This window comes from Xiphophorus hellerii, chromosome 19 (assembly GCF_003331165.1).
Source record: "Xiphophorus hellerii strain 12219 chromosome 19, Xiphophorus_hellerii-4.1, whole genome shotgun sequence".
In the NCBI taxonomy this organism is placed as follows: domain Eukaryota; kingdom Metazoa; phylum Chordata; class Actinopteri; order Cyprinodontiformes; family Poeciliidae; genus Xiphophorus; species Xiphophorus hellerii.
The window spans coordinates 11523659-11549757 of NC_045690.1; the positions used below are offsets into that span (position 1 = coordinate 11523659).

A 26099-nucleotide genomic window follows, 5' to 3' on the forward strand; every position below is an offset into this window, starting at 1 on the left:
AAAATATTTCATATCAAAGTACTTCTTAAAACTGCAAATCGTAGTGCTGTGAAGTTGTGTAAAAAGAACTCTTTTTTTGTACAGGCTCAAAAAATTATTATGGTAAATCATTAAAACCATACAAAAACCTTATATAACAGGTAGAGTCAGTATTCAGTAGTAAAATACAGTAAGGCAGCGGTAGAGTTATGGATGCTATACAAATCAACTTTATGAGTACACTGCAGCTGTGTGAGGCTGCTTTAAGAATGCCCTCCTAGACAAATTCTGAACTAATAAATCTTTTCACAGCCTCAAAACAAGCCCGCTGGCACTAAGAATACACGCTGTCAGTGAACAGTTCATCCCCAAGTCACTCACTGGGTTCAGTCAATTGGTGAGTGTCTCACAGCTGAATGTAAAGAGTGTGCTGCAGGACTAGCAGCTAGCAGACTGGTGGCTCTGATGTATCGTGACAACCATGAGAGAACCGTTTACTCAAATGAAGTGTCGGCATGTTAGCTAGAAATTCCATTTGTTGCTCCTTATTTAAGCCAGAAATAATTCCTGGCTGCACGGTATAATGTCTTTTGATGTAAGGGTGTGGCAGCCACTTACGTATGTCAGCACCAAACTAACAGTGTGCCTCTTTAATGCTTAAATTAGACATACATGCATCATCATGTGGTTCATCTGTGAATTAAGCCAGTGTTATTCAGCAAACAGTGTTTTTAATAAGTATTCAGGCACCTTCAATTTGATCGCATTACAGTTACAAACTTGAACATCTAGCAGCATGATTTCATGTGAAAACCTGACACCAAGTGTTGCATTATTTTGATGTAGAAGGAAAATGATACATGGTTTACAAATTTGAAAAGCTTCAAACTTGCATGTGCATTCAGTCACCCCAAGTCAACACTCATCATGTTTTAAGATACGTCTCTACCAGCTTTGGATATCTAGACACTAAATATTTAGCCCATTCTTTTCAACATATCTCAAACTTAGTCAGATAAAATGCCTGTCTGTGAATATAGATATTTCAGATCCCCTATAAGTGCTGAACTCTGATTAAGCCATTCTTCATGGCAAATTTCTCCATTTTGAGCTTCCAAAACGTCTGCCTGTATTTTTAGGGTCCTGATTAAAGATGACCCTACCCACAACTTGAAGTCTTTTACAGCCTCTAATCTTTTTTTTTTCAGGATTCCCCTGTATTTAGCTCCATAAATCTTTTCAGCAGCTCTGCCAACAGCATAACTTTGCCATCAACATGTTTTGTCGTGGGATGGTGCATTCAAGGTGAAGATAGAAAGTTAAATTTTGATTTCATCTGACAAAGCACCTTCTTCTCAGTGTCTGCCATCTCTGTTCTAATAATCTTCATGCACATCACTGTTTTGCTCCAAACTGCAGTACCCTCTGTTCAATACAAATTTATCTCATGGTTGACTAGACACTTTGATTTGGTAATGCTGAACTTTCTGGCTCTTTTTATGCCATTTCTCTGTAGATTTGCAACTATGCTATGCTCATTACTCATTATTTATGGAGGATTCACTGAAAAATGCTCTAGGATATTTTGCCCTGCTTTAGATATCACCGCAACCTTATTTCTGACCTGTTTGATGTGTTCTTTGGTTTTAATTAGGCTCTTTATCCACTAATATGGTCAAACAAATCTCTGAGGTCTTTAAAGTACTAATGAGATAATAGTAGCGACAGCGGTAAAAATTTGAGTGTGGGTTGTCGGTTTGATCCCCGGTCCATCTGCCTCTGTTGTTATGACCTTGGGCAAGACACTTCTTTTGAATACAAAAAAAATGCAAATCAGCAGTTTTTCTGCAACTATTTTGGAGTTATGTACACAGAAAAATCCATGAACAGATAATTCAGTGAACAATGAACTACAAATAAGCCAGGTCCATTGTATAATTTTCCTTTAACTTCACAATTATGTATGATTTTTTATTTGTAACATAAAATGCCAATTAATTAAAGTTTTATTTTCGCAATGTAGTCTGAAAAAGTTCAAGGGGTGTGGATACTTTTGCAAGGCATTGCACAAAGAGATGAACCCCAATGACACAATCAAACTACTAAATTTATGCCCAGTGTTTTCTTCTTCTCTACACACCAGACTCAATGTTCTAAATGCCAGTGCAAGCAGAAATCAGTTTTAGTATCCACCTTTGTTCTTGGAACATTCTTGTTTTGTGACTTTAGCTACAGAGTTTGGAGAAAAGACCTCTGGTTGTAACTCTACAGGCAGCTCTAAAAACCAGTCAGAGTTTAAATGTTTCTAGGGGGAACACTGTAGGGAAGACACTGAACCTCAACAAAGAATTCTAAAGAAACAATGAAACAGTGGGGAAATGAGGCATTCAGAAGAGAATATGCACGTCTGTTATTGTGGCTATGAGAAACCTAAGTCTATGGAGTTGGGAATGAATACAAGTGTGATTCCATCGTCCCCTCAAACCAGAACAACAAGAAATGAGCAATGTGTATGTGCTTGTACTAATTTGTCACAGGTGTAACTACAAGCACTGAGTGGTAAAATCCACAACAAAAACATTCTTCAGATAGAAGTGATAGAATATACACAATGTGTTTGTGTGTAAGTGATTGAGGCTACTTTGAGCTCACCGTCATCTCCTGGCCAACACCCAGGATCTCCAGCTGCTGCTGGATCTCTTGAAGCCGTGTCTCCAGTTCTCTCCTCTCCTTTATATCCTGCAGGACCTTCTCTCCTGGCTGCTGGTCCCAATCCTGCTTCCAACCAATCTTGGAGCCAAGGCCCTTGATACACAACAGACACAATTAGTTCTCACAAGGAAGAAACACCTCATCTCACATGGGTGCACTTTGAGTGCACTCAACTAACAGTGGGCACTTTGAGCATTTAAATGGGCATAAAGCCGTATAATAGTTCACCACATTGAGTTCATGTGAAATTTTTCCATTTCTCCATGATTCCTAAAGATGTTGGGATTGATTTAAACCAAAGTTTAACAGCTTTCAAGAGAGACCTTAGAGCAGAACCCCACATTCCTAAACTAAGAAAGTTCAGTTAAAACCCACTTAGGATTCAAGATAAATCACAGATTTATGAGAATAAGGTCAGCAGTTAACCGCAAGCAGCATCCAAAGCAAGCTTTTGAAAATAGGTCAGAACGAAATAAAAGAATCCCACATGGAGCACAATCAACTGACAGATTTTAACTGAAAAATGTGACTTTATGACTACCACACCATGGATATTTTTCTTTGCCACGAACTTTAGTCATCAGATCAAACTCGGTCAAACAGACTCGGCAGGCTTACAGGGGAACAAAACACTGATTCCCTGCCAATAAAGTCAGCAAATGCTAGTAGAAGCTGTGAAGAAAAACTAAATGATTCCAGAGAAATGAATGAATGTTTGCCAAATAACCATCTATTCTGAAATTTCTAATTACCCAATTTTGGAAAAATGTGACCCACTTGCCATTGTATGGAACTTAATGTGAGTCAACCGAGTCCATTTAAATTACAGTGGAGCCAACATTCGAGTGAAAGTTAGAGGTCTGGTAACTGTAAGCATGAAAGTTCGATAAAAGGGGAAAGACAAAAAGATTGCCAACACTCAAATTGGATATTTTAAGTTTGTACAAAATAACACAATAATGGCTATAGATGAGAATAATGAAATAAACTTTGATCTGTAACCGAACACAGATTGCACACTTTGAAATTCCAAAGAACATCTCAAGAATAAATAATGTAACCACATTTTTTAAGAAATAAAAAAATGAGTAGCTTTATTGGCTTATTTGAATTAGTCAATAAAAGTAAGTATTTTTAACATTTTCGTGTTAGTGTTTAGAATTTTCTTAAGTTGCTTTTACATATCTCAAATTGTTTTAGGTGTTTAAATTCTTTTGAGTAAATAGCCTATATCTAAAAATGTATTTGGTTTCCTCAAATTTATACGGTTTAACATATCAGGCTCTACATTATAAATGCAACTTATTCGTACAATAGAAGATATCCATAATGAAAATCTGACTGTGAGACTAAGACATTTTTTGAACTTAATGCTAATTGTGAATAATACAATTTAAAGAGACTTTTGCTGATTCAATTTATCTCATAAACAGCTTTGAAATATATTGGAGTAGAATACAAATGATGCCCACAAAGCACTGGTTTCAAATTAAACTGGCTGTTTTGATATTGACATGTTTTGTTGACGTATCTTCTGACCTGAGTAGAGCCTATATAAAGCTTCATATTAAAAGAACAATGCTGACATGATTTATTTCAAATACATTCTGTCCTTCAAACAAAAATAAAATATTGACTAAACATATTCCAAAAATAAATGAATGTTATCTTATCTATAATATGCTCAATAAAGATATGTATTGATAGCTTTATTGATAACTCATGGAATTGTTAATAATTTTAAAAATGTTACATGTTTTTCTATTTTTTAAGTCAATAGATCCTTTAATTGATTAACTAATTCCCCTTAAATCACTTGTTTTAAATTAAACTTATAAAGTTTAATAGTGTAATTTTGGGCCAAGTTTATTTTTTATGAAAAGAAAAAGAAAATCTGAGTGAAGGCCAAAAACTAATAAATTGTGTATAACGGACAACAAATGTACTTCTAAATAAAGAACTCAATTAATTTGAACAGCCAGACATTTGTTTCTGTTTGATTGGCAAATTCAGACACACGCTTTATGCACATGCTCATGTTAGAGCAGCTTAGATGTATTAAATGGCTTTTTGATTCTCAGTAGCATTTTATACTTATACAAAAACACATAAGTATGATCTAAAAGAGGACAGAGACAGCAGACTTGCCAAGCTAACCAAGCAAATATGATAACTTAGGACTCTCTCTTCCACACATGTTCACGTTTGGCTTTAGAAATTCCCAGGAGACAACCAATGTTTAAGGCCTCACAAAAAAATCAACAGATGATGTAATGTGGTTGTAGTTTGTCTTTGACATTCTGTGTTTCTTAAATAGTCCAGAAGCTCTGATCACTACTAAACAACACATTGGAAGCAAATGTGGGTTATAGAGTGTTATAGACTATAATTTTGGGTCATATTTTGACCTAAAAAATATAATAGCTAAAGAGAGGTGAAGAATGTAAATAAATTGTTGAGTTTGAGGATTCTGCAAACCACAGGATGGTTCTGGAGTGTCAGATCAGCGCCGTGTGGTTAAAAATCTCTATCTGCCTCAGTTTGTCTAGATGGCAGGCAGACATATGCATGATCTAATAATGACGAAATTGATGGATAATTCATTGAATGTTGACATCTCAATAAGAGCTTGCCTATGACATAATGGTAGGTTACTGAAGATGCCGGCATCCTGCGGACTTTACAAATTTAACTGCAGAAAGTCTAAATACGCTATGACATATTTATGATGGGATGTAGTCCTAGTAAAACTCACAGTGGAAGGGGAGTTTAGCAAAGTATTTAGAGCAGACTGAATGTTGTTGCCCATGTTATAAAGCAAAATAGACAATCCAACTCAGTCACCTCGTGCACTTACGTAAATCAGGTTTGGACAACGGAAAGGCACCAACATGATAAAAGAATATCTAAATCTTAACAAAAACAAAAATTTCCCTTAAAAAAAAAAAACTGTGTGTGGCCTCATCTAGAGGTGGCCTCTGTCTTCCATCCTGGAAATAATGACAGCTTCTATCCTTGGAGTCTCTTTAAGTGGTCGTTCCTGGAGCCTTTTGGGAAAGTCTCACTCATCCTATATGGCACAAGCCAGGACCACAACAGGATCAGACTCATGTTATGCACCAGAGTGAGAAATACAGGGTTTCCAATGAGGAAAAATAAAAATTAAAGTCTAGCTTTACCACTATCCTCCCACCACTAAATGCATGTTGCTAAAAATGCTCAAATCTCTGCAAGAGAAAGTTTATTTAATTTGGAAATAACAGCTGCCCTACCTCTCACAAAATATAAGCTGGAAACATAAAGAGAGTCTGCAATATTTAATGATAATAAAGCCAGCAGTTGGTCTTTATGACTCTGACATATATTTTGGGGAAAGTTAGCACATAATAAAGTCCAAAAATAGTACTTAAAAATCCTGGATAATCGGCCTTATGATTTCTGCACAGCAACAATCTTAAAGGAATATGAAAGCAGCCGAGGCAGAAAATTGAACAATTTAGATAAGCAAATAATCACCATAAATATTAAAAAAGCAAACCAAGAGGTTGAATTTATGCTACAAAAGTACTCGAGCCATAATTGCATCTCTCTGTGAATTGTGGTGCTTTAGGTTTATTCCTAATATCAGTATGCCCAAATTAGATGTAAAGAAATATTGATGTACAAAGAATCTTGCTAAGACAGAATAAAAAACAAAAACAAAAACAGAAAATGATGTAGCACAGTTCTCTAAATATGAAACAACTTTACTTGTTTACAAATACAAGTTATTCATACAACTTAGTCTCACTGAACATTGTTTATCCATTATTGGGGAGGGATGTACATACAGTATGTGTTAATCAAAGAAGCAGATGAGTGACCTGTGGTAGTTCAAGAGGAGCTGAAGGGATCCACAGCTTTAGTGGGAGAATCTGTCAAGAGGACAAATATTAGATGTGTCATCCATAAATCTGGCTTTTAAGAAAGAAGAAAGCCAATGCTGTAAAAACAGCCATGAGAGGTCAAATATGGAATTTGGTCATGAAGGGCACACAGCAAACATGGAAGAAAGTTATTTGGTTAGATAAAAATTGGACCTTTTGCTTTACATTCAAAACACTACATTACAAAAACAATCACTGGAAATTACCTAAAACATCCCAACCCCACAGCAAACACTTAGTGACAACGGTGTGCTGTGGGTCTGCTTTTATTCAACAGGACAGGAAAGTTGATCAGAACTGATGTAAAGCACAAAACACCACTAGCTGGTAATCACATTAAAGGTTAGATGCTGACAATATGTTTACATCATCTTCAGTCTGACTCGCAGTCACATTTGGAATGCCCTTTATGTTTTAAAAGTGGTAAAAAAAAATTTTATGTAGTGAACAAACATTATGACTTTAATTTTTAAGTTAGAAAAACAAGAGTGGTTTGACCATATTTTAAAAAGCAGTGTTGGGGACGTAAGCCTTTGCTTTTCTCTACATGAAATTGTAGTAATGATTCACTGCTTGTCAAAACAAAGAATTTTGTTTCTACACCTGAACAGACTCCAACAATTGTTCTGCTATATTATAGTGTTTGTGTCCGTTTTCCTAGAATACGTAAAAACTTAAAATGAGGTAAGACTCAGTAAGTTTAGCACAGCAGAGAGATACACAAATCAAATGTATTGACTATATGTATAACTGATGTTCACAAAAGTTTAAGAAGTGATACAAAATGTGTTTTAGTGCTCATCCATACCGCCATTACAGTATTGCTTATCTGGCATAGGAATATACAGTGCACCTCCAGTTTCACCTACTTAAGCATTTGATAATATATTGTTCACAATTTATTCACCAGCTAAGTCAACAGGTCTTCATGGGCAGGTCAAAAAGTTGAAAGAAGTCTGGTATGACTGTCACTCTGAGATCCCATCTATACTCATCAAGCATGCAGTTACAGACTGCATGCAAATGCTACTCAATGTTGCAGCAATGAAGTAATATTAGTATGACATTGCCTTGCACATGTATTCATAACTATTGTGGGATTAATGCCACAGCAACAAACTTCAAAGTATTTTACACTTGTGAAGCTCTGTCAAAATTATATATGGTTTACATTTCTTACAAATAAAAAGCTGGAAAAAAATAGAGAAATTGGAAAAAGATTGGACAGACTGTACCGATCGCTCTGACCTTGTACTGCAGCCAGTACAAGGTCAGGTTTTCATCCAGAAGTGCCAAATATTTAGCTCCATCTATCTTGCATGGCCACCGTGACTCTTTGATTAATGTACTCTTTGCCCTGCCTGTCAGCTTAAGTGTACAGCCATGTGTTGCTAGGTTTATAGTTGTGCCATACTCTTCATTTTTGGATGATAGACTGAACATTTCTCTGGAGATGTTCAAAAGCCTACTTCAAACTTCTCCACAATTTTCTCCTCGACATGACTGTTTATTCACTACTGTTTTCTGACAAACCTCTGAGCATTGAACAGCTGGATTTATACTGAGAATAAATTACAAACAGGTGGACCCTACTGACTAATTAGATGGCTCATTAACCCTATTGGTTGACTGCATTTTATGCTGTCAGAGAAGGTGGTGGTGGTAGGGTGAGGGGGCTGAATATAAATGTACACTTTTCAGATTATTATTTTTGAGAATAATTTAGCATTTTCCTTTCCATTCAGAATCATGCTATAGTTTGCGTTGGTAAATCATAAAATCTATTGAACTCTGTCACAACAAAATGGGAAGAAGAGTAATTGGTACGAGTACATTTTGCACTGTGGATGTACAGTAAATAAGAAGACATGGAGGATCAACATCATGACTAGGTTGTCTTTGGTTGGTACAATCATTACAAGTTTTGAGAAGAAAAATATGAAGTCCTGCTTTCAAAATAAAAATGTGTATTCTTGGATTATGGCAAAAAAAATTCTCCACATAAAGAAGCTTTTGATATGGAACAGTGAAGGCCAAGCTTTGAACTCAGGAAGATAATACTCATGCCTTTTGGAACTCCTTGTAACAATTCCAGAAAAGTAAATCAAATTTGAATCTTCTTTTCAGCAGGACTATGCAGAATGAGACCTTATTTTTTATGTCTAGTGCTTTAATCTGCCTTAAGGACTATTTAAATAGAAATTAGACAGTAGCTAAATATTGTGTAAATCATTTCTTCTCTTGTGATATTAAATGAATAAATAACCTAAAACTCCAGCTCAATGAAACATACAAATGTTAGGTATGTTTTGTTTTTTGGTTTTTTTAAATCAACATTCTTTATCTAAGAAACATGTAAATGGGCGATCTTATCTGCATATTTTGGACTGTAGTGATACCGTTTTGTCTGATGTACCAGGATCACAACACTCTATTATGTTTACAAACCTCTGTACATGATTATTAGTGCGCTTTGAGGAATTTCATAAATTTCACAAATATTATGGCCACACTTTTCTTCATTTGTCAGACCTGAAGTATCTTTTGAAAATAACTTTTAAGTAGGTATTTTCTGTTAAGCCCACATTTCTGTATTGTTTATTCTATTGAGATGATGTAATATTCAAGTCTGTTTTAAAATATTCTAATCTTAAACTGAATGTATTTTTTGGATGTATGCCGAATATCCTCATCAAAGAAAATAAAGGCTTGAAAACATCAGCTTGTGAGTAGCGTAATGCATTTCATTTAGTGAATCTAAATAAATCCACTTTTCAATATTTACTGAATGAGACCATATATCACTTAAGTAAAGTAAAGTAAGTAATATTTCCCATTATTATCATCATTAAAACATTTCTTAATATTTTGCAGTCCTATAACACATGAGGCATACACACAAGTGTTCACAAATCCCTGTGTATCCTGTGTTTCATGTGTTGACCTCAAATAGAGACAAAGCATTCCACATCGATTTCGTCAGTGGGCTTCGAGGTGAAACAGCTGCAACATTTGATACATCAGCCACTGATGTCCAAAGTGACAAAACTCCAAACACATCAATTTGAATCACTTTGAAAATAAATCTTGGAACTCTAAAGATCAGGTGGTGGTAGCGTATAATAATATAATTTTCTAATTTTTTTAGTGGTGAGAGCCACTAAGATTGATTGTCTGGTGTTTCTTTCTCCCTTCAATGTGGACTGCATCTGTGGTCTGTCTGGCCAAAAATAACAGCTGGGTACTCTAATGCTGATTCGTGTCAGATACACAAGCAAAACCGTAAAACATTTGTTTATGTCATCTTGTATGAGTGCATTCTACAACAATATGTGTTTTTTTTATTCTGCAAGAGCAATCACTGACTCATGTTGTATTTTAGTTGGTCAGAGGGACAGCCAGAGCAACTTTATATGCTTGTTAACACATTCAATACAAGTTAAATAGGAGCAGCTTGCTCCAATGAAACTAATCGAACTAAAGTTCACAATCAAGTTATAAATGCTACTGCCTGTGTTAAATGAATCAAATTAGGTGTAGGTGTTGAGTTCTTCATATTTTATGGCTGGGTAAGCTACTCATCGAAACAAACATAATGAGTTTCTTCTGAGTATTTCATGTAAGAAAAAAATAATGACAGGAAAAAATTCTGTCTGGATATTTGCTTGGAAAACATTTTAGTGAGGTGGAATCCAGCCAATGTTTTCAACATTTTTTTTACTGTGCAGTAACCACAAATTGGCTCGCTGACCCTGTCTATGGGGGCCTTTGTTTTATGAACAATATCTGTTGATCGCATTAAGTTCCCCAGTCATGAAAAAGCAAGCAGTGAGGAACGTGTGTTTTTGTTTTGCTCTGATTTTCTGTTTCTTAGCTGATTCATTGCAGGTCAATGGAGTCTCTTGCAAAGTATTCATGTGCAGCTTTTGTCAACTACAACTTCCATGTAGTTCATTGGGACTTCATGTGATAGAACAACAGCAAACTGATGAGCAAAAAAAAAAAGAGCATTTTTATTTTTAAACAGAGAAATATTAAAAGTGTGCCAGTATTCACCATCCTTATTCTAAGTTTTCCCCACAAAAAAATTATCGCATCAGATTGTATCGGGAAGTAAAAAGAGTTCCCCAGTTTAATGTTTGTTTGAGAACATTATTGAATAAACATGATCATAACGACAAAGAAACAAAGTAGATAAATTCGTGGAGAACTTCAAAGAAGGGTTAGATTATAAAACAATACACAAAGCTTTGGACATCTCAAGGAGTATCATCCATAAATGGAAACAGTATGGCGCACAATTGCACACTAACTAAGGCATAGTTATCCAAACTGCCTCTTGGGGAAGAAGAAAGATTTTTTTCTTCTACTCTGAAGAAAAATAATCTATTATTTGTGTTATCTACAAATATGAATGTTGTAGACTGTAAAGCAAAAGTTTTTAAAAGAGGTGATGAGAAGCCACATTTGCAGCTTGCCACAAGTAATGTGGGGAACACAGGACACGTGGGAAGGATGATGGTCTCCTGAAATGAGAGTAAAACTGAACTTTTTGGCTGAAATCTCCAAAAACATTCTCCATAAGTTTTCTCCATTGAAACACATTTGTTATAAGAAAACACCCTAATCTCACTGTGAACCATGGCAGTGGCACAATCAGGTTGTGGGGGCAATGTTCTTTAGTAACAATAAAAAAAACATATAATAACAAATAGTTGGTCAGAGTTGGATGGGAAAATGGGAAGGGAAACATTGGGAAAGGAAAAAGCAACTTCAGACTGAACCAGAGGTCCACCTTTCCCCTGGATAGCAACCCTATACACATAAGTCAGAGTATGTGCTATAGTGGATGAGAAAAAAAAATGGGCCTAAATCCAGCATAGTCTGCGACTTCACTGGAAAACTGCTGATTACAGACATTCTAGTCAATTTCTCTAAGGCTGAGTTGTTTGTAAACAAAAAAATACAAATAAACTTCAGTTTATGTATGCAAAACTGGCAGAGGCATACTCAAAGACTTGCAGATGTAACTGTAGGTATGGGATTAACATTGACTTAGGGGGTTGAAATCAAATGGAAACCACACTTCTTTTAGATTAGTTTTCCTCACTTCATAACTGTGAATAACTTTCAGTTAGTCTGTCCCATAAAATCCCATCATAATACATGGAAATGTGTGGTTCCAAAGTGACGAACGGTCACAAGGTTATTGAAACTTGTGTAAAGCAACCAAAGCATTGCAAGAGTTGATCTATTTTCAGCGCCTACAACAAGGAAGAGAAGGCATAAAGAAATAACACAGCCATACTAATTTGCTCCATGTTATTCAGGACAGCACCCTTCTCTCCTGCTTTATCTGTGTTTCTGTTTTCTCTCAATCTCTTGAAATGTGAACTTTAGTGGTTGCTCTGGATGTGCCACGTGGACTCAGGCTACCTGCCAAGGCCTGTCCACATGCCTTGCCACGAGCTCTCCCTGCGAGAGCACAGGAGCTGTTTAGAAGCTTAAGAGCCTCTTGACTTTTTCTCAGTTTCATATTTCTTACCGTGTCTCCCTAGGTGACATTTTGCCCAGCTGTGACTCATATCCATCTGACAAGCTGAGAGATGGAGGCGTGGCAACAAAACTGCATGTATTGTATTTTATACAGTGGATCAGCTGCTAATACTTTGGTAATTAGCAGTTAACAAGTCTAACTCTTTATTTCTCCATTCAAACGTTCCAAAAACAACTAAGTGTAATAGCCCTCGATAAGAGTAAATAGTGGGGCCTGAAAACTGAAAATTTGTTTGTCTCCAGGCCATCTTTTCCCCCTCCAGAGATCAGGGTTTTTTGTCAACATCTTGGATTCTTGTTGACTTGATGATTGGTGAACATTCCTGAAGTATTAGAAGATTCACTTGTAGGTCATCTGGACTGTGTACACAAGCTTTCTTTTTCAGAACTGAGGGTGGTCTGAAGTATTCAGATCAAAACCTCCTGGTGCATTTTACAATCTAAAACCACATTGAATGTGATAGGTAGAAATAGCCACGCCACATGTGAATTTTAGTATGTCAGAATGATATTAAGATAGAAGAAAAGTATTTCAAGTCCCCATTTTTACATTTTCAACCTCTAAACTTGTGTTTGGAAATACTTTCAAACTACCGTACTGTAAATACATCCAGTGTGTTGTTCTTGTTGTTAGGAGATGCTCAAATGATGAGCTCCACCCAGCATGCTTTGTTAACATAGGATAACTTTAGTTTTTGCCAAACAGTGACACAGACAAAATAAATGTGAAGTATAAAAAGGGTTGAAAGTAGGACAAATTCAATATTTATCAAAAGCATATGGAAGAAAAAAAAAAAAACCTCAAGCGTCCTTTAGCACTCTTTGTCCCCCAAAAAACAGATGCTATGTTCGATAATGTCTGGCTCACAGCTGTACAGCATATAGTCTTCCACAAGGAAACTACTTTTTTCCAGTGGTAGAAAATAAAACACGCCATAGGAAATATTTTCAAAATTTGGAACCAAACTTTTAAAAATCCAATTTATTTCCAAGTGCTGAAATATGTTCCAGCACTTGTATTTGGCTTAAAATTTAAGTTTGTAACTTTTAGGAAAAATATTTTTACATGTTTGTTAAAGCTGTTACTATGTTCTGACAGTATATCTCCAAGCACTAACCACAGAAATACACCACTCAGTAACAAACAATCAACCAAAGCCAGGAGGATGGTCTTAGCACTGTCAATCAAGCTCATGTATGTGCTGCTCACATCTCCCACTTTCTCTTTGCTACACTAAAGCTTCAGTGTAGTTATGAAGGCCACCAATGACGGTGGATAAACAGTTTTCCTGGAACAGTAAGTTGATTAACTGCCATTAGCACGTTGAGCAGCGTGTACCTGAGGATGATTGACAGTACTCAAACACTCCTCCTGGCCCTGACTGGTTATTTTAGACAGATAGCAATAGTAGCACTGGGATGAGGTGGAGGAGTTAGATCTTTTCATTATGTGTCTCATATTATAGCCAAGACAGTTTTAACAAATATGTAAGTTTTTTTGTTTTGTTTTTTTAAAATAAAAGTTACATATCCTAGGTTTAATAAAGCATTAAAATAAGTATGGGTGTTAATTGACAACAGCTGGCTAAGTGACCAAATTATCCACAGTGGACTTCCACAATGAGTGGAACACTCAAAAAGCATACATGACAAAGCAAAACCTCTCTGAACCGCTTAACACAACTGTGGCTGAGGATACAACCAGTGGGAGAGGCGTTTGTAAGAAAACAATAAAGTGAATCACACTAGCATTACAGGGTGGGAAAGGGTGTGGTGGTCATTATTTTTAAGCTGTATGAAAAGCAGTAAGCATGCCATATGACAATCCTGACACCTTAGGACTGTGACAATATCCAGACATTTGAGGTTATAGCAGCTAAGGGTTATAAATTTCTATCTCAGAAATGTAACAATTATGTGCAATTAAGTTAAGCAGATTATGATCGCATATAACACAATTTGGTTTGATAATGATAACATAATCATACATTAAATATACAGTTTGATTGTAATACGATACCAATACATTATGACAACACAAAAGTGATGCGATAGGGAGACAATGACTGTAAGACGAGATACAGTATGATATGGTACAATGACATACGGATACAAAAGATACATGATATGGTTATAACAAAGATACCATATGAACATTAATGAAAGCAATACATCAGGGATATGATACTAACAATATAATATGATGTGGTAAGACACGGCAGGAGTTCTCATTTGATTTCAGATAAAGGTCAGAAGCAATTGGTGATAAGTAAATCATATTTTTTGGCATTTGTTTACAACTTATAAAATTTAATTTATGCCGTCATTTACTTGGGACCCAAAGCTGCTGCAGGCATAAAAAATCTATCTAATTTTATAGGACATTTTAAATTAAACTTCCTTAATTTTTATAACTATAGAAATAAATTCCCTTAGTTTACAAATAAGAAAATCAATTAAGTGACTGAAGTGGAGCAGGACGCATATCAAAACTACTTGCATAAAAATTGCAAATAGTAAAGTAAACACATTCTTTTATCTACAAAGTGATCTAATGGAATGATAAACAATAGAAAAAAAAGGCTAAAATTCAGCTAGATTATTTTTGATTTTGTGTATCTTTTGAAAATGTACCTGCATTTTTGTAGTAAAAAGAAACATTATATTTATCAATGCAAATAAAAAGTCTGTTGATAAGGTAAAAACTCCAATACAAACTTAAAATTCCCCTATTTCATCAGTACTACATTGTCATGCTAACTTAACCATTATTATAATTATAATGATGACATTAAGGATATTGAGTATGTTTTTGCCCTCTGGAGTCATTTGACAGGCATTAGTGCTCCACCACTTTTACTGGGTTTTAGAAAGCTGCTATAATGTTCCAACAACATTTCACACAAAGTATAGCTTTTGCTTATTTCTATAGGACTCTCTGGCTGCACATGTTTCTACAAAAATCCTTCAGTAACTGAGGGTCATGCTTAGATGAAGATCTATGCACAGGGATTTCCGTTTTCTGAGGTTTTATGCTAACCTTAGTTGGCCTCTTTGGATTTATATGGGTCTAACATGTTCTCCTTGCGGTGCCAATTAATCATGTGTGAGTAAACCTTACAGAAAGTCATTCTAGTGCTTTGTAAACTAACCACTTTACTTTGAATGTTCTAATCATTAATAACTATTGCTATAAAGAGGTGGGGGGCTGAGCTCACATCCTTCACACTTAGTCTCCCAAGGACATTTAGAGAGTGGGAAAAATAAGACTTGTAACATCATAGCAGGTTTGAGTTCTAGTCTCAGTTGTGTTCTCTAGTATCAGGCATCATAGAAAAATTATAATAAAATCAGCTGCAGGTTCTAAGGCAGCACTTGGCATAAATCCTGTCAGTATTCCCAACACACCTCACAGATACTTACTGGAGTTGAGATCTAGAGAATTTAAAGGTCATGTCAACACCATCAACCTCTCTGTACTGTAACAGGGATTATCCTGGCATGTTAGACTGATGAGATCATAGACCATCACCCTGCATGAACGCATGTACGTGGGTGCCACCATTGATCAGGTCAGTAATTCAAAAATTCAGCATTTTGCAACTTTGCTGGTGGTGATATCAAAGCATTTTTTGTTAAATCTCTTTTAATTAAGGTTTTTCTCCTCTATTTTCAAAAATATGAAACTTACTTGAACTTGTTGATCTAAACTGACCTCATCAATAAGCACGAAATGTGCAAAGTATCAAATACTTTGGAAGGGGGCAAATGGATTCCAGGAAGGCAAACTTCAGGGATTTAATGGTTAAAATAACTGATCAGAAAATACACCTCGATGCTAAAGCCATTCTTAATGTTTTGTGCGAAGTAGCTTTTTTTAATAGGGTCAGATCCCATTCGTTTTTCACAAGTGTCCTTTTTGTTTTCCTAAAGTTTCCCTTTGTGTTTAATTACATGACTGGACCTAATAAGATTTGAGTTCTTAAATAATCCACTGACCACGCTGTGTTGGCCAAAAGGGAGTTTTCTGCCCGAAATTCTGCTCTTTCACTTAACAGTTGCCGTTGTTAAAAATCAGGAGTGCACATCAACAACCACACAGTATGACTAACTGACCTCACAGCCTTACAGCAAAGTATATACTCAGTAAGTGTATGGCAAAACACAGCTGCAGTAACCATGCAAATACAAATATGGTCAAACCGTGCTGATCTGGTGAGCTGCAATCAAAATAGTGACAGTGATTTAAAACCATAACAACGTGTTTTGTTTTTTTATTATTATTGCTGCTCCTTGTCTTAAAAAAAAGCAGCCATAAAACAACATATGTGTTTGTAATCTGAGAAACACTCAAGTTTGGGCACACAAATTTAAACACCCATGTCATCAACTTCAGAAAACTCGTGACACAATCCTGCGGATCATGGGTGGTGCTGGCATTACCACACAGTGGTACAGTGGGGAGTACTGTACATTAAGGCTTTATGTACACAGATGTTTTTAATGACAGAAGGGCTTGATTCATTTGCAGACAGTGAATGGAGAGAATAAAAGGATGCAAAAAAAGTGCTGACAAAAGCATAAAGGGAACAGTGTCAAAAAAAACCAAATAGGTTTTTGGTACACTTTCTAATTTGCTTAATTCACCTTTGTAATAAGTTATTACAAAGGTGACTGTTTATATTAGTTTGCTACCAATACATTGGTTGGAAAAAGTATTTATACAATTAAACCTTTTTCTCATTTTGTCATGTTAAAACCACAAATTTCAAGGAATTTTCTTGGGATTTAATGTGATTGAACAATACAAAGTAGCACATTACTGTAGTGGAAAGAAGGCATGACTTAACATTAATGGGCATTTGTGTCAATATTTTTTAGAACTAAACCTATAGCAGCAATTACTCTAACAACTTTGCACACAGACTGAAAACTTTGCCTGTGCTTATTTTGCAAAAGAGTTCACACTGTGCGAATGGATGGAGAGCAGCAATGAATAGCAGCCTGTATGGTCACTTATTCTTAATTAGATGTAAGTGTGGACTTCGGCTGGGTCATATGAGAACATATCAGTAAGCTTTAATATAAGGAAGTGGCCTCTGAACTTTTTCCAACGTGGGTCTAAATTCCCAAGTTAAAGGTACTTAAAAAGTCTCGCTTGTTTTCCTTTCAAAAAGAAAGGCATACAATTTCTCCATTGTGCTTAGCATTTGTCTTGTGTTTTTGGCCTACAGTTTTTTTTTTCCTTTATGCTCAAGAAGAACTATGTTAGAGACAGTCCCCTCTTCTAAAATGACCTGTCAGTTTAGATCATGTTGTGCCATTTTTCCAGTTTTAGATTATAAAATAAGCAATTCTCAAAATGCTCAAAGCTTTAGAAAATGTTTTACAACCAAACCCTTCTTCACAGTTTTATTCTTGATCTGTCTACCACATTCCCTGGTCTCTATGATGCTCTTTGTTCATCAATGTTCTTTAACAAACACTTATGCCTTCTCACAATGGCTGGATTTGTTCAGAAATTAAATTAAACACAGATGGATTATTTACTAAGTAGGTTAGTTTCAAAGGCAGATCCTTGTACACTGAAGTTTGTGTTAGAATTGTGACAAATATGAAACGGTTCAACAGGTATAAGTAGTTTTCCATGGTACTGTGTGTGACTGGCTGTAGGCTATATGTCTCATGCTAATATACAGAAAATAAAAAACCGAAAAGCTCTTTTTCTGGATCTGTTACTCATTTACCTCCACTACCTCTGTAATTATAATCTGATGGGGGGATGACTCTGCTTTGTGGCAACATGCATGCTGGTGCCAGCCCTTTTTTTTTTTTACTTTATCCAGTCTTACAAAATATAAAAAAGGACATGTACAGTACAGACCAAAAGTTTGGACACACCTTTTAATTCAATGAGTTTCCTTTATTTTCATGACTATTGACATTGTAGATTCACACTGAAGGCACCAAAACTATGAATAACACATGTGGAAATATGCACTAAACAAAAAAGTGTAAAACAACTGAAAATACCCCTTATATTCTAGTTTCTTCAAAGTAGCAACCTTTTGCTGTGATTACTGCTTTGCACACACTCTGCATTTTCTTGATGAGCTTCAAGAGGTAGTCACCTGAAATGGTTTTCACTTCATAGGTGTGCCCTGTCAGGTTAATAAGTGGGATTTCTTGCCTTATAAATAGTCATGAAAATAAAGAAAACCCATTGAATTAGAAAGGTGTGTCCAAACCTTTGGTCTGTACTGTATGTTTCAAACTGTTTCAATCAGTTTGAAACACACATGAATTTGGAAAACAGAAATTTAATATCAGTGAGAAACAAAAAAGCATAGAAATATTACATTCCTTTATGTTTATCACAGCGTGCAAAGAGCAAGAAAACATTAAGTTTTTTAAACTGCTGTCTAAGAGACACCATTTAAAAATTCTAACTACTGAGAAGAAAGGTACTGCAAAACAAAAGCATATTTCTTTTTATGTGCTCTTTAAAGATTTATGAGTACTGACCTGAAACAAATCATTGACTCTGCAAAAAATTTACAGGGTGATTGGCTTTTCTTTTTTGTTGCCCCAACAGGTGTGGTGTTCACCAACTCAAATTCAAATACTACATTTTATTCTTATTTCAAAAGCTTGGGTGTTAACAACTTCCAGTAATGCCTCAGAAAAAGTACTCTGCACTAGTCTTTTAAGCTTTAATGAAGAGCAGATGATAAATGGATGAGACTTTAGATTTTCCAAGAACTTATTTGGCTTGTGAAGACAATTAAAAAGTGGAAATGGAGAAAAAAAAAGTTCAATGACTCACATCATGAATTTATTGCTAAATTTATTTGTATTGTCAAATAGGTTACTGTTTGATAATACAAACAGTAATGTGCCCAATAGCAATCAGCTCAATAGACAGTCATTGAGCTGTCTATTGTTTTGTGGCTCAATGAGCGACGTAGTCATTGACTGAGAGGTGGGGCACATCCTGGACAGGTTGCTAGTCCACCACAGAAACAAACACACATACCTAAGGTCAATTTAGAGAGATCAGTTAACGTTTTTTGGACTGTGGTAGTAAGCCAGAGCACCAGAGAACTAATGGATGCACAGGGAGAACATGCAAACTCCATGCAGGAAGACCTCACGCCAGGATTCAAACCCAGGACCTTCTTGCTGGCAGTGCTGCCAACTACCAGCCCTCAATTAGGATTTATTATTTCTCATTTTACAATCATATTTACAATTTTCACATAGATAAAAATGTTAATCACTTGTTTATTTAGGAGTTTGTGGCACTTTAACTGAAAAGAAGCTCAAAAGAAAATACGGTACCCATATTCACATCCTGACAGTAAAATAATCAGAACAGTCATTTTTTTTCTCCAGATGGTGGTTTTGTGAAACAGTTCCAAAATGAGCAATTTTTGGTGACAGGTTTTGCAAATCAAGTGCATAGAATCAAACTTTGAATATTGTGGGAAACTGTTCTGAGACAGAGTTTATTACCAACAATAAATTCAAACACAGAACAGCTTGGAAACTTCAGCTCTATGATTATACATTTTAAAGTTACTCTTAGATGCAAAAGAGATTACAGAGCTTAACTATGACTCAAGGTACAATTCATACAAAACTGAATACAAATTCTTAGATTTGGTTTGTTTTCCCTGATTCACATATATGTTTGTTATTAAAGGGAACATAAATGGAAAAAGACAATATTTCTTTATAGCATATATTTAGGTGCCCTTTGTGATAAACTCAAATATCCAGTATGAACAACACAACCCCATCACTTTCTTTGATCCCTTTAATTGAAAATATGTCACTCAGGGACCTTTTGAGGGGCACCATGTTGCTATCCTCCTGAGACCCAGCAATACATTTTTGTCCTCTGTGGAGGACATAGGTTTTTTTGTTCATAACTCTGAAACCATACATGCCACTGTGTTAAATCCTGTTGGTCCTTAGAGAGGACATCCTGGGCCTCAAAATGTGTTCATATTTGCCACAAGAGAGTCCCGATGTCCTCTCCAAAGGACATACTGTAATAAATAAATAATAACATGTTTTGAAACTTTTTCAATTGTAGTGATGTTTTTTCACCCCAAAGAGTCATGTAGTGAAAAAAAGAAAAAATTCAAAAACTTTTTTTTTTCTGGGTCTCAGGAGGCTATAGTGGTCATTACTGCCTCTCCACAACAAGAAGGCCTCCAGTTTGAAATTCTTGCTACATGCCAGCTTTGTTTGGTTTCTTTTCTTTTTGCCACTCAAGTTCTCTCCAAGAATCCAAAGGCATGCATTTTAGGTCAGTTGTGATTCCAAATTGATAGAGTACGTTTTTGAATAGATGTGCAGCTGAACATATTTTTTTTTTTGCTTTGCAGTTTATGCATTTCATTTGACTTCACAGATAAATAGACTTGTTGTACACTGAGTCTAGTGTTTTATATCCCAACTATAAAATTGGACATATTATTAAAGTTTGTTGAGCTTTTCTAAGTCAGAGCATATGACTGAGAACTGCTTATGAAGATACTGATTTTGAGCTTTTAATTTTATTGACCAACATTTAAATGTCAGAACAATCTCTTTTTAATTAGTAAATTTACAAATAGAAAACAAACAAACAAAAAAAAACATAAAAGCTTAAAGAAAGCACTGAGGAACAAACCCAGTGAAATCCCAGGTTAATACAACCAGTATGTAATGGATAGTATATTTGTTATCTTTTCTCAGAAGACAAAGCTTGGATCTGAGAATTACATCACATCTTAGGTGAGTTTATTCTTTTTGAAAGTTCAACAAACTGGAAATTGAAAACTGTTGTGACACTACCTGCTTTTTGCAATGCAAGCCTATACAAATGAATTTCTCCACTAAAGGAACATCACAAATACAGGTTGTGCAATACTATAGGTGCTTCTGATTTTATGACATGCAAACCAGCTATACAATGTATTTGTTCTACATTCTACATCCTCTGTGCTACAATGGCAGCATCATGCCATGACAATGTCTTTCTTCAGCGAGGACAGGGGATTTGCTCAGACATGATGGAGCAATCCAACTGAGAAACAGTTGGGAGGATTGAACATTGATGAGGACTTGCTTTCTATTCAATCTGACTGAGCTTGAGCCATTTTACAAAGACTTAATATAAATCCTTACATCTTCAAAGCTGGAGAAATGCCCCAAAGGAACTCCAGCTTGGTTTTACTCTGATTCATGACGTTGAATACAAATACATAAAGTCCACCAAATAAACACATTATAGTTTTCAGTTCTAACATGACAAAAGTTAAAGGGATGTGAATACTTTTGCAAAGCTCTGAATATTTGGGATAATTTACCTGGAACACGCTAAGGTCTGTGTTCGAGCTCTGCAGGGAGTGGAGTTCTTCAGCAGGAAGGAGGAGGCGAATTTTAGCATCAATCTCCATCAGATGCTCCAGATCAGAAGGCTCTGGGGTGTAACCCTGGCCTGCAGAGACTGACGTAGCCCACACAGCCTCCTGGAAAACAGTCGTCAGCATAGTAAGTCATGGTCCATGGGGTATAAGACTGCTTTGCTCTGTAGCAACCTAAACAGTGCACTGATAAACATTATCTAGCAATATTATTACAATGATGTCAGAATCAGGGAAGAGGTGCAGTCTGACTTCTGCTCTCCACTTCTGAATGAGTTCTGTGTTAATGAGAGACAAATGGCACTCTCTGCATGACTCAGTGACACTCCTATTGGATTCTGTGGGAACCAGCGCATGGCTGTTGAACTCAGCACATTGTAGTGGTGAGATAGGACCTATTAAGAATATTAACATGCCAAAGCAGTTTATTACTCTAAACAGAGCACAGCTGTAACCTCTGAGTGCTGGGAGGAAAACTGGCAGAAGGAAGCAGCAAACATAGAAGCTCATTAGGAAGTTGAAGTGCATCCCAAATACAAAATGGTAGAGCCCCACTGGTTTTTATGACAAAGGCAGGTTTTTGAACTATGGCAGAGGTTTACCTGAAGCCAGAATATATCTGAGGCCTTTTTGTTCCCATGTGTGTTCTGCAATGATGGAATTTCAGTTTTTCAACAAACATAGAAACCATATGCATACTAAACACAAAATGAGGTGAATCCTGCTCACAAATATGTTGTGTCACGATATGCGTGTTTGACAGTAAGCTCAAATGCAGAGAGGCATTTGAGAGAGGCTTGTACAGCTACAAGCTGTTTCATTAAAACAGCTTGTTTGAAATAAATTACATAAAACTTACAAAAATAACCACAGGGAGCCAGAGCAGAAGAAATGCCATTAATCCATGAAAATAATAACAACAGGGACAATAACAGGAGGGACCAGCAGGGAGTGTGAGCAAGAGAAGGGTTTAAATGCCATGAGGGTGACTGCTGGAACAGCAGACCCGGGCTGACGAGCTAACGGGTTGCAGGTGTGAGGGGAGAGAGCCGAAGGCAGGCTGAACAGAGAGAGAGAGAAAATGGCACAGGGGGCAAGGGAGACTACCCAGGGACTAGGAAATTAATCTAAAGAATTTAAAGAGACAAGAAATGAACATAACTAGAAAAACTAAGAAGGTCTTAACTAAAGTAAAATAGAAACAAGACTAATCTAATCAAAGAAAGAGACCAAGAAACAGGATAAACTAGAATGAAATCATCAAAACAACCCAAGATTCTAACAGTAAGCAATTGAAGGAAAAGCTCATCATGCTCCTACTCATCCTCATTTTGCCTTTGATTGTTTTTAACTTTCAAAAATTATTCAATATACCCAGTTTTATACAGTATATGGGTAAAACTGGGTACCCATATTTAAAGTAATCCAGATACCCTCATATCTGGATTACTTCGAATTTAAGAACTGAGGGACCTTTTACTTTATTTTCTGACTTACAAGCTACATGAATGATGGCAAACTAAAAACAGGACTTCTTCTGGCTCTCTTGTAATAACTGCTTTCTTCTTTCCACTTTTCTATAAGGGGCAGATTTGTGGAGTACACAACTGAGATTCAACAGTTTATCCCACCTAAGCTGTGGAGCTTCCCCAGACCTAGTACAGGCCTCTTGGATGCTTCTCTGATTAAAGCTCTCCATGTCTGGCCTGTTAGCTTAGGTAGACGGACATCTTGGTAGCTTTGCAGTTGTTTCTTACTATTTTATCTTATGGAAGCTATCTGAAGCTTTATCTCTGACCTATGTGCAGTTTTGCTTGATCTCCATGACATTTTTTTTGTAACAAACCTCCAAAGCCTTTATTGAACAGCTGCATTTATTCAAAGATTAAACTACACACAGGTGGACTCTATCTTCATTGAGTGTTAAATGATAAACACTTCATGTTTTCAGGGGTATCAAATTAAATTGGAAATAGCATGTGTACTCCACTTATTTTTGCTATCTTCAGAGGTTTGACAGCTTTGTAGCTGTAAAATGTAATATTTTTGACTTACCCTGATACATATAAGCCTCCTTAAGGATCAGCTTAAGCTGTGTGTTTGCAAGTAGCATCACAATTAGTCTCTAAACTAATCTTTCCATCATATTTTCTTAAAAAACATAAATAGTAGTTGGAATTTGAGACTGAGCTAAGATAATAAGGGTTTTCACTGGAAAGTTATAAATATTGTTTATACTGCATAGCTGATGCATTATTTAGATAAATCTGTATGTATTTAAGCACCTTTTTATCTTTTTCCCACAACATCTGAGGAATTAGGCGAGGAATGTTTGTGCTTGCGTATGTAAGCCCCGAATGCCTAAAAGTCTTCAGTAAGTACCGGCTCCTAATGACGCGACTGTAACACGTCTACACTGCAGCGCGGAGGTGACCTGTGTGAGAATGCAAGTGCCTGAGGTAAACACTGAGCAGCACGTTTTGATAAATGTGCACCAAGGGATTCTGCCAAGAGCTGGGTGATGTCCACCACCAAAGTCCTGGTGACATAAACAATATCCTCACTCTGTCATGGCCATTCATACAAGCATGCCTTACAATAACAGGAAACAGGAACGCTTCCTCTAGCTAATAAAAAAGTCCAGAGCATCTGCACTCCAGTCTGTTTGGTATCTGCCACCGTAATCACTGCAGTATTGTTCTAAAGTCAAGGCAAACATCATTAAAAAAAAAAACAGTAAGACATTCAAATACCCTAAAAATCCTGGCAAGCTGTTCTATTGATGCAGAGCTGCCTGGGTTGATTTAAACAGAATCGCATGTTAAGAGACAAGTGTATTTTTTGCCTGACTTTTGCGCAGGCATCAGCCCATCAGAATTTGAACTGATTTTATAGCAGCCCAAGAAGTAATTAAGGCAAATAAATGTGAAAGTCAAAACATGTGAAGTTAGGACTCTGAATGAATCATTGGACTGCTCCAAGTAGCAATGTCTCAGCTTAATCCTCAAAGGAGAAGCAAAAGGTCTCCTTCTCCTAGCTTCTGTACTCTGTCCCCACAACCGTAATGTGAGAACAGCTGTATGTCTGTCTGAAAGATCCATTCTTCTCAGTTTTTGCTGAAAAACATGAGGGGGGAATAGCTGTGAATCCAGGATTATAAAATTAATTCACAACATCCAGCATTCCAAGCAAACCACATGTGGCATTTGACATCTGGTTCATAATTTGAAATACTTCGAGTCAGAAGCTTCAGCTTAGAGCAGAGGTCTGCAACCTGCAGCTCTGGAGCTGCAAGTGGCTCTTTAAATCTTTCACAATGGCTCTAATTGACTTTGGCTAAAATGATAAAGAACCAAGTACATAGATATATTTTTTTGTTTTTTAAAGGGATAATTGCATTCAATTTTCATAACAGAATGGCCCAAAGTACAGGTAATATGTTTTAGATACATTTTTCTTGTCATTAGGTTGGAAACTATATGGTTTTTGTTTTACATCATTGTCCACAAATACCAATATCCCATGGAAGAAAAGATATCCATCCTATTTCTGGTAAGGTTTTATGTTTTTTTATTATTATTATTTTAAAACCAAAAAAAAAAAAAAAAAAGAAATTGTTCTTTCAAACTTACACCAAATTTCTATTGTAGCCTTCATGTAACATTAGTCTCAGTCTCAAGTTATTTGAAGATTCAAAGTTTTTTTCCTGGACTTTCCTGCATTAACCTCAATTTGCCCCTCAACTCTTAAATATATTATCCATCCGTGCTGCAGACAAACATCCCCACAACATGATGCTGCCATCACCACATATATTTAGATTTTATTTGAGAGGGGGAAAAAACATTTACTTTCATTTTACAGTTGTACACCTTTTTGTGCTGGTCTTTCGTATAAAATCCAAATAAAATATCCGAAAGTTTCTGCTTGCAACAAGATTTTAAAAAAAGTGAAGAGTCCAAGGGTTGGGAAAACCTTCAAGGCCCTGTAGTTAGGAACATTGTTTTTAATCATAATATGATATTTAAAATATTGTGATTAACAAAATGCACATAATGTAAATGCAGAAAAAATATATATTTATTGCAGTAAGTATTAGTTATTAATAATACAGTTGGACATAGTGCCTCCCCTTAAGGATTCTACATAGATGGTAGAATAGAAAGACTCAGCCTACAGCATATGTTGTCTGTTATGGCCAAATGTTAGCCTACCTCACTGTCTGTGCCGCTGGCGCTGTCCTCTTCCTCTTCGTTTATTTCTTGAAGGAGTTCAGCCAGACGCTCTTTCTCTGCACGGGTCAAGCGCACTCGACCCACATCACTGCTTGCCAGCTATTGCATTACACAACATAATGGGGAAAAAGATGGAAAATCAACATTTGCATAACATTTTTATGCAATCAGTGCTGATATATAGACGTGAGTCTGTATATCTAAAGGAAAACACATTTTTCCACCTGGAAAAATCAACAGCTGAAAAACTTAACTCAAAGACATGAGAAAAT

General features: G+C 36.1%; 1 protein-coding gene across 4 annotated transcripts in view; it reads right to left on the reverse strand.

Moving 5' to 3' along the window:
• Positions 1–26099, reverse strand: part of fsip1 (fibrous sheath interacting protein 1) — a 34457-nt gene that overhangs the window by 5568 nt on the left and 2790 nt on the right. For all 4 annotated transcript variants that reach the window (XM_032547189.1, XM_032547188.1, XM_032547190.1 and 1 more), the window contains 3 exons: positions 25807–25926; positions 21536–21697; positions 2632–2784 (listed from right to left, as the gene is read on the reverse strand). In XM_032547189.1, coding sequence (XP_032403080.1) covers positions 2632–2784; positions 21536–21697; positions 25807–25926 — 435 coding nt within the window. The remainder of the gene's footprint in view (positions 1–2631; positions 2785–21535; positions 21698–25806; positions 25927–26099) is intronic.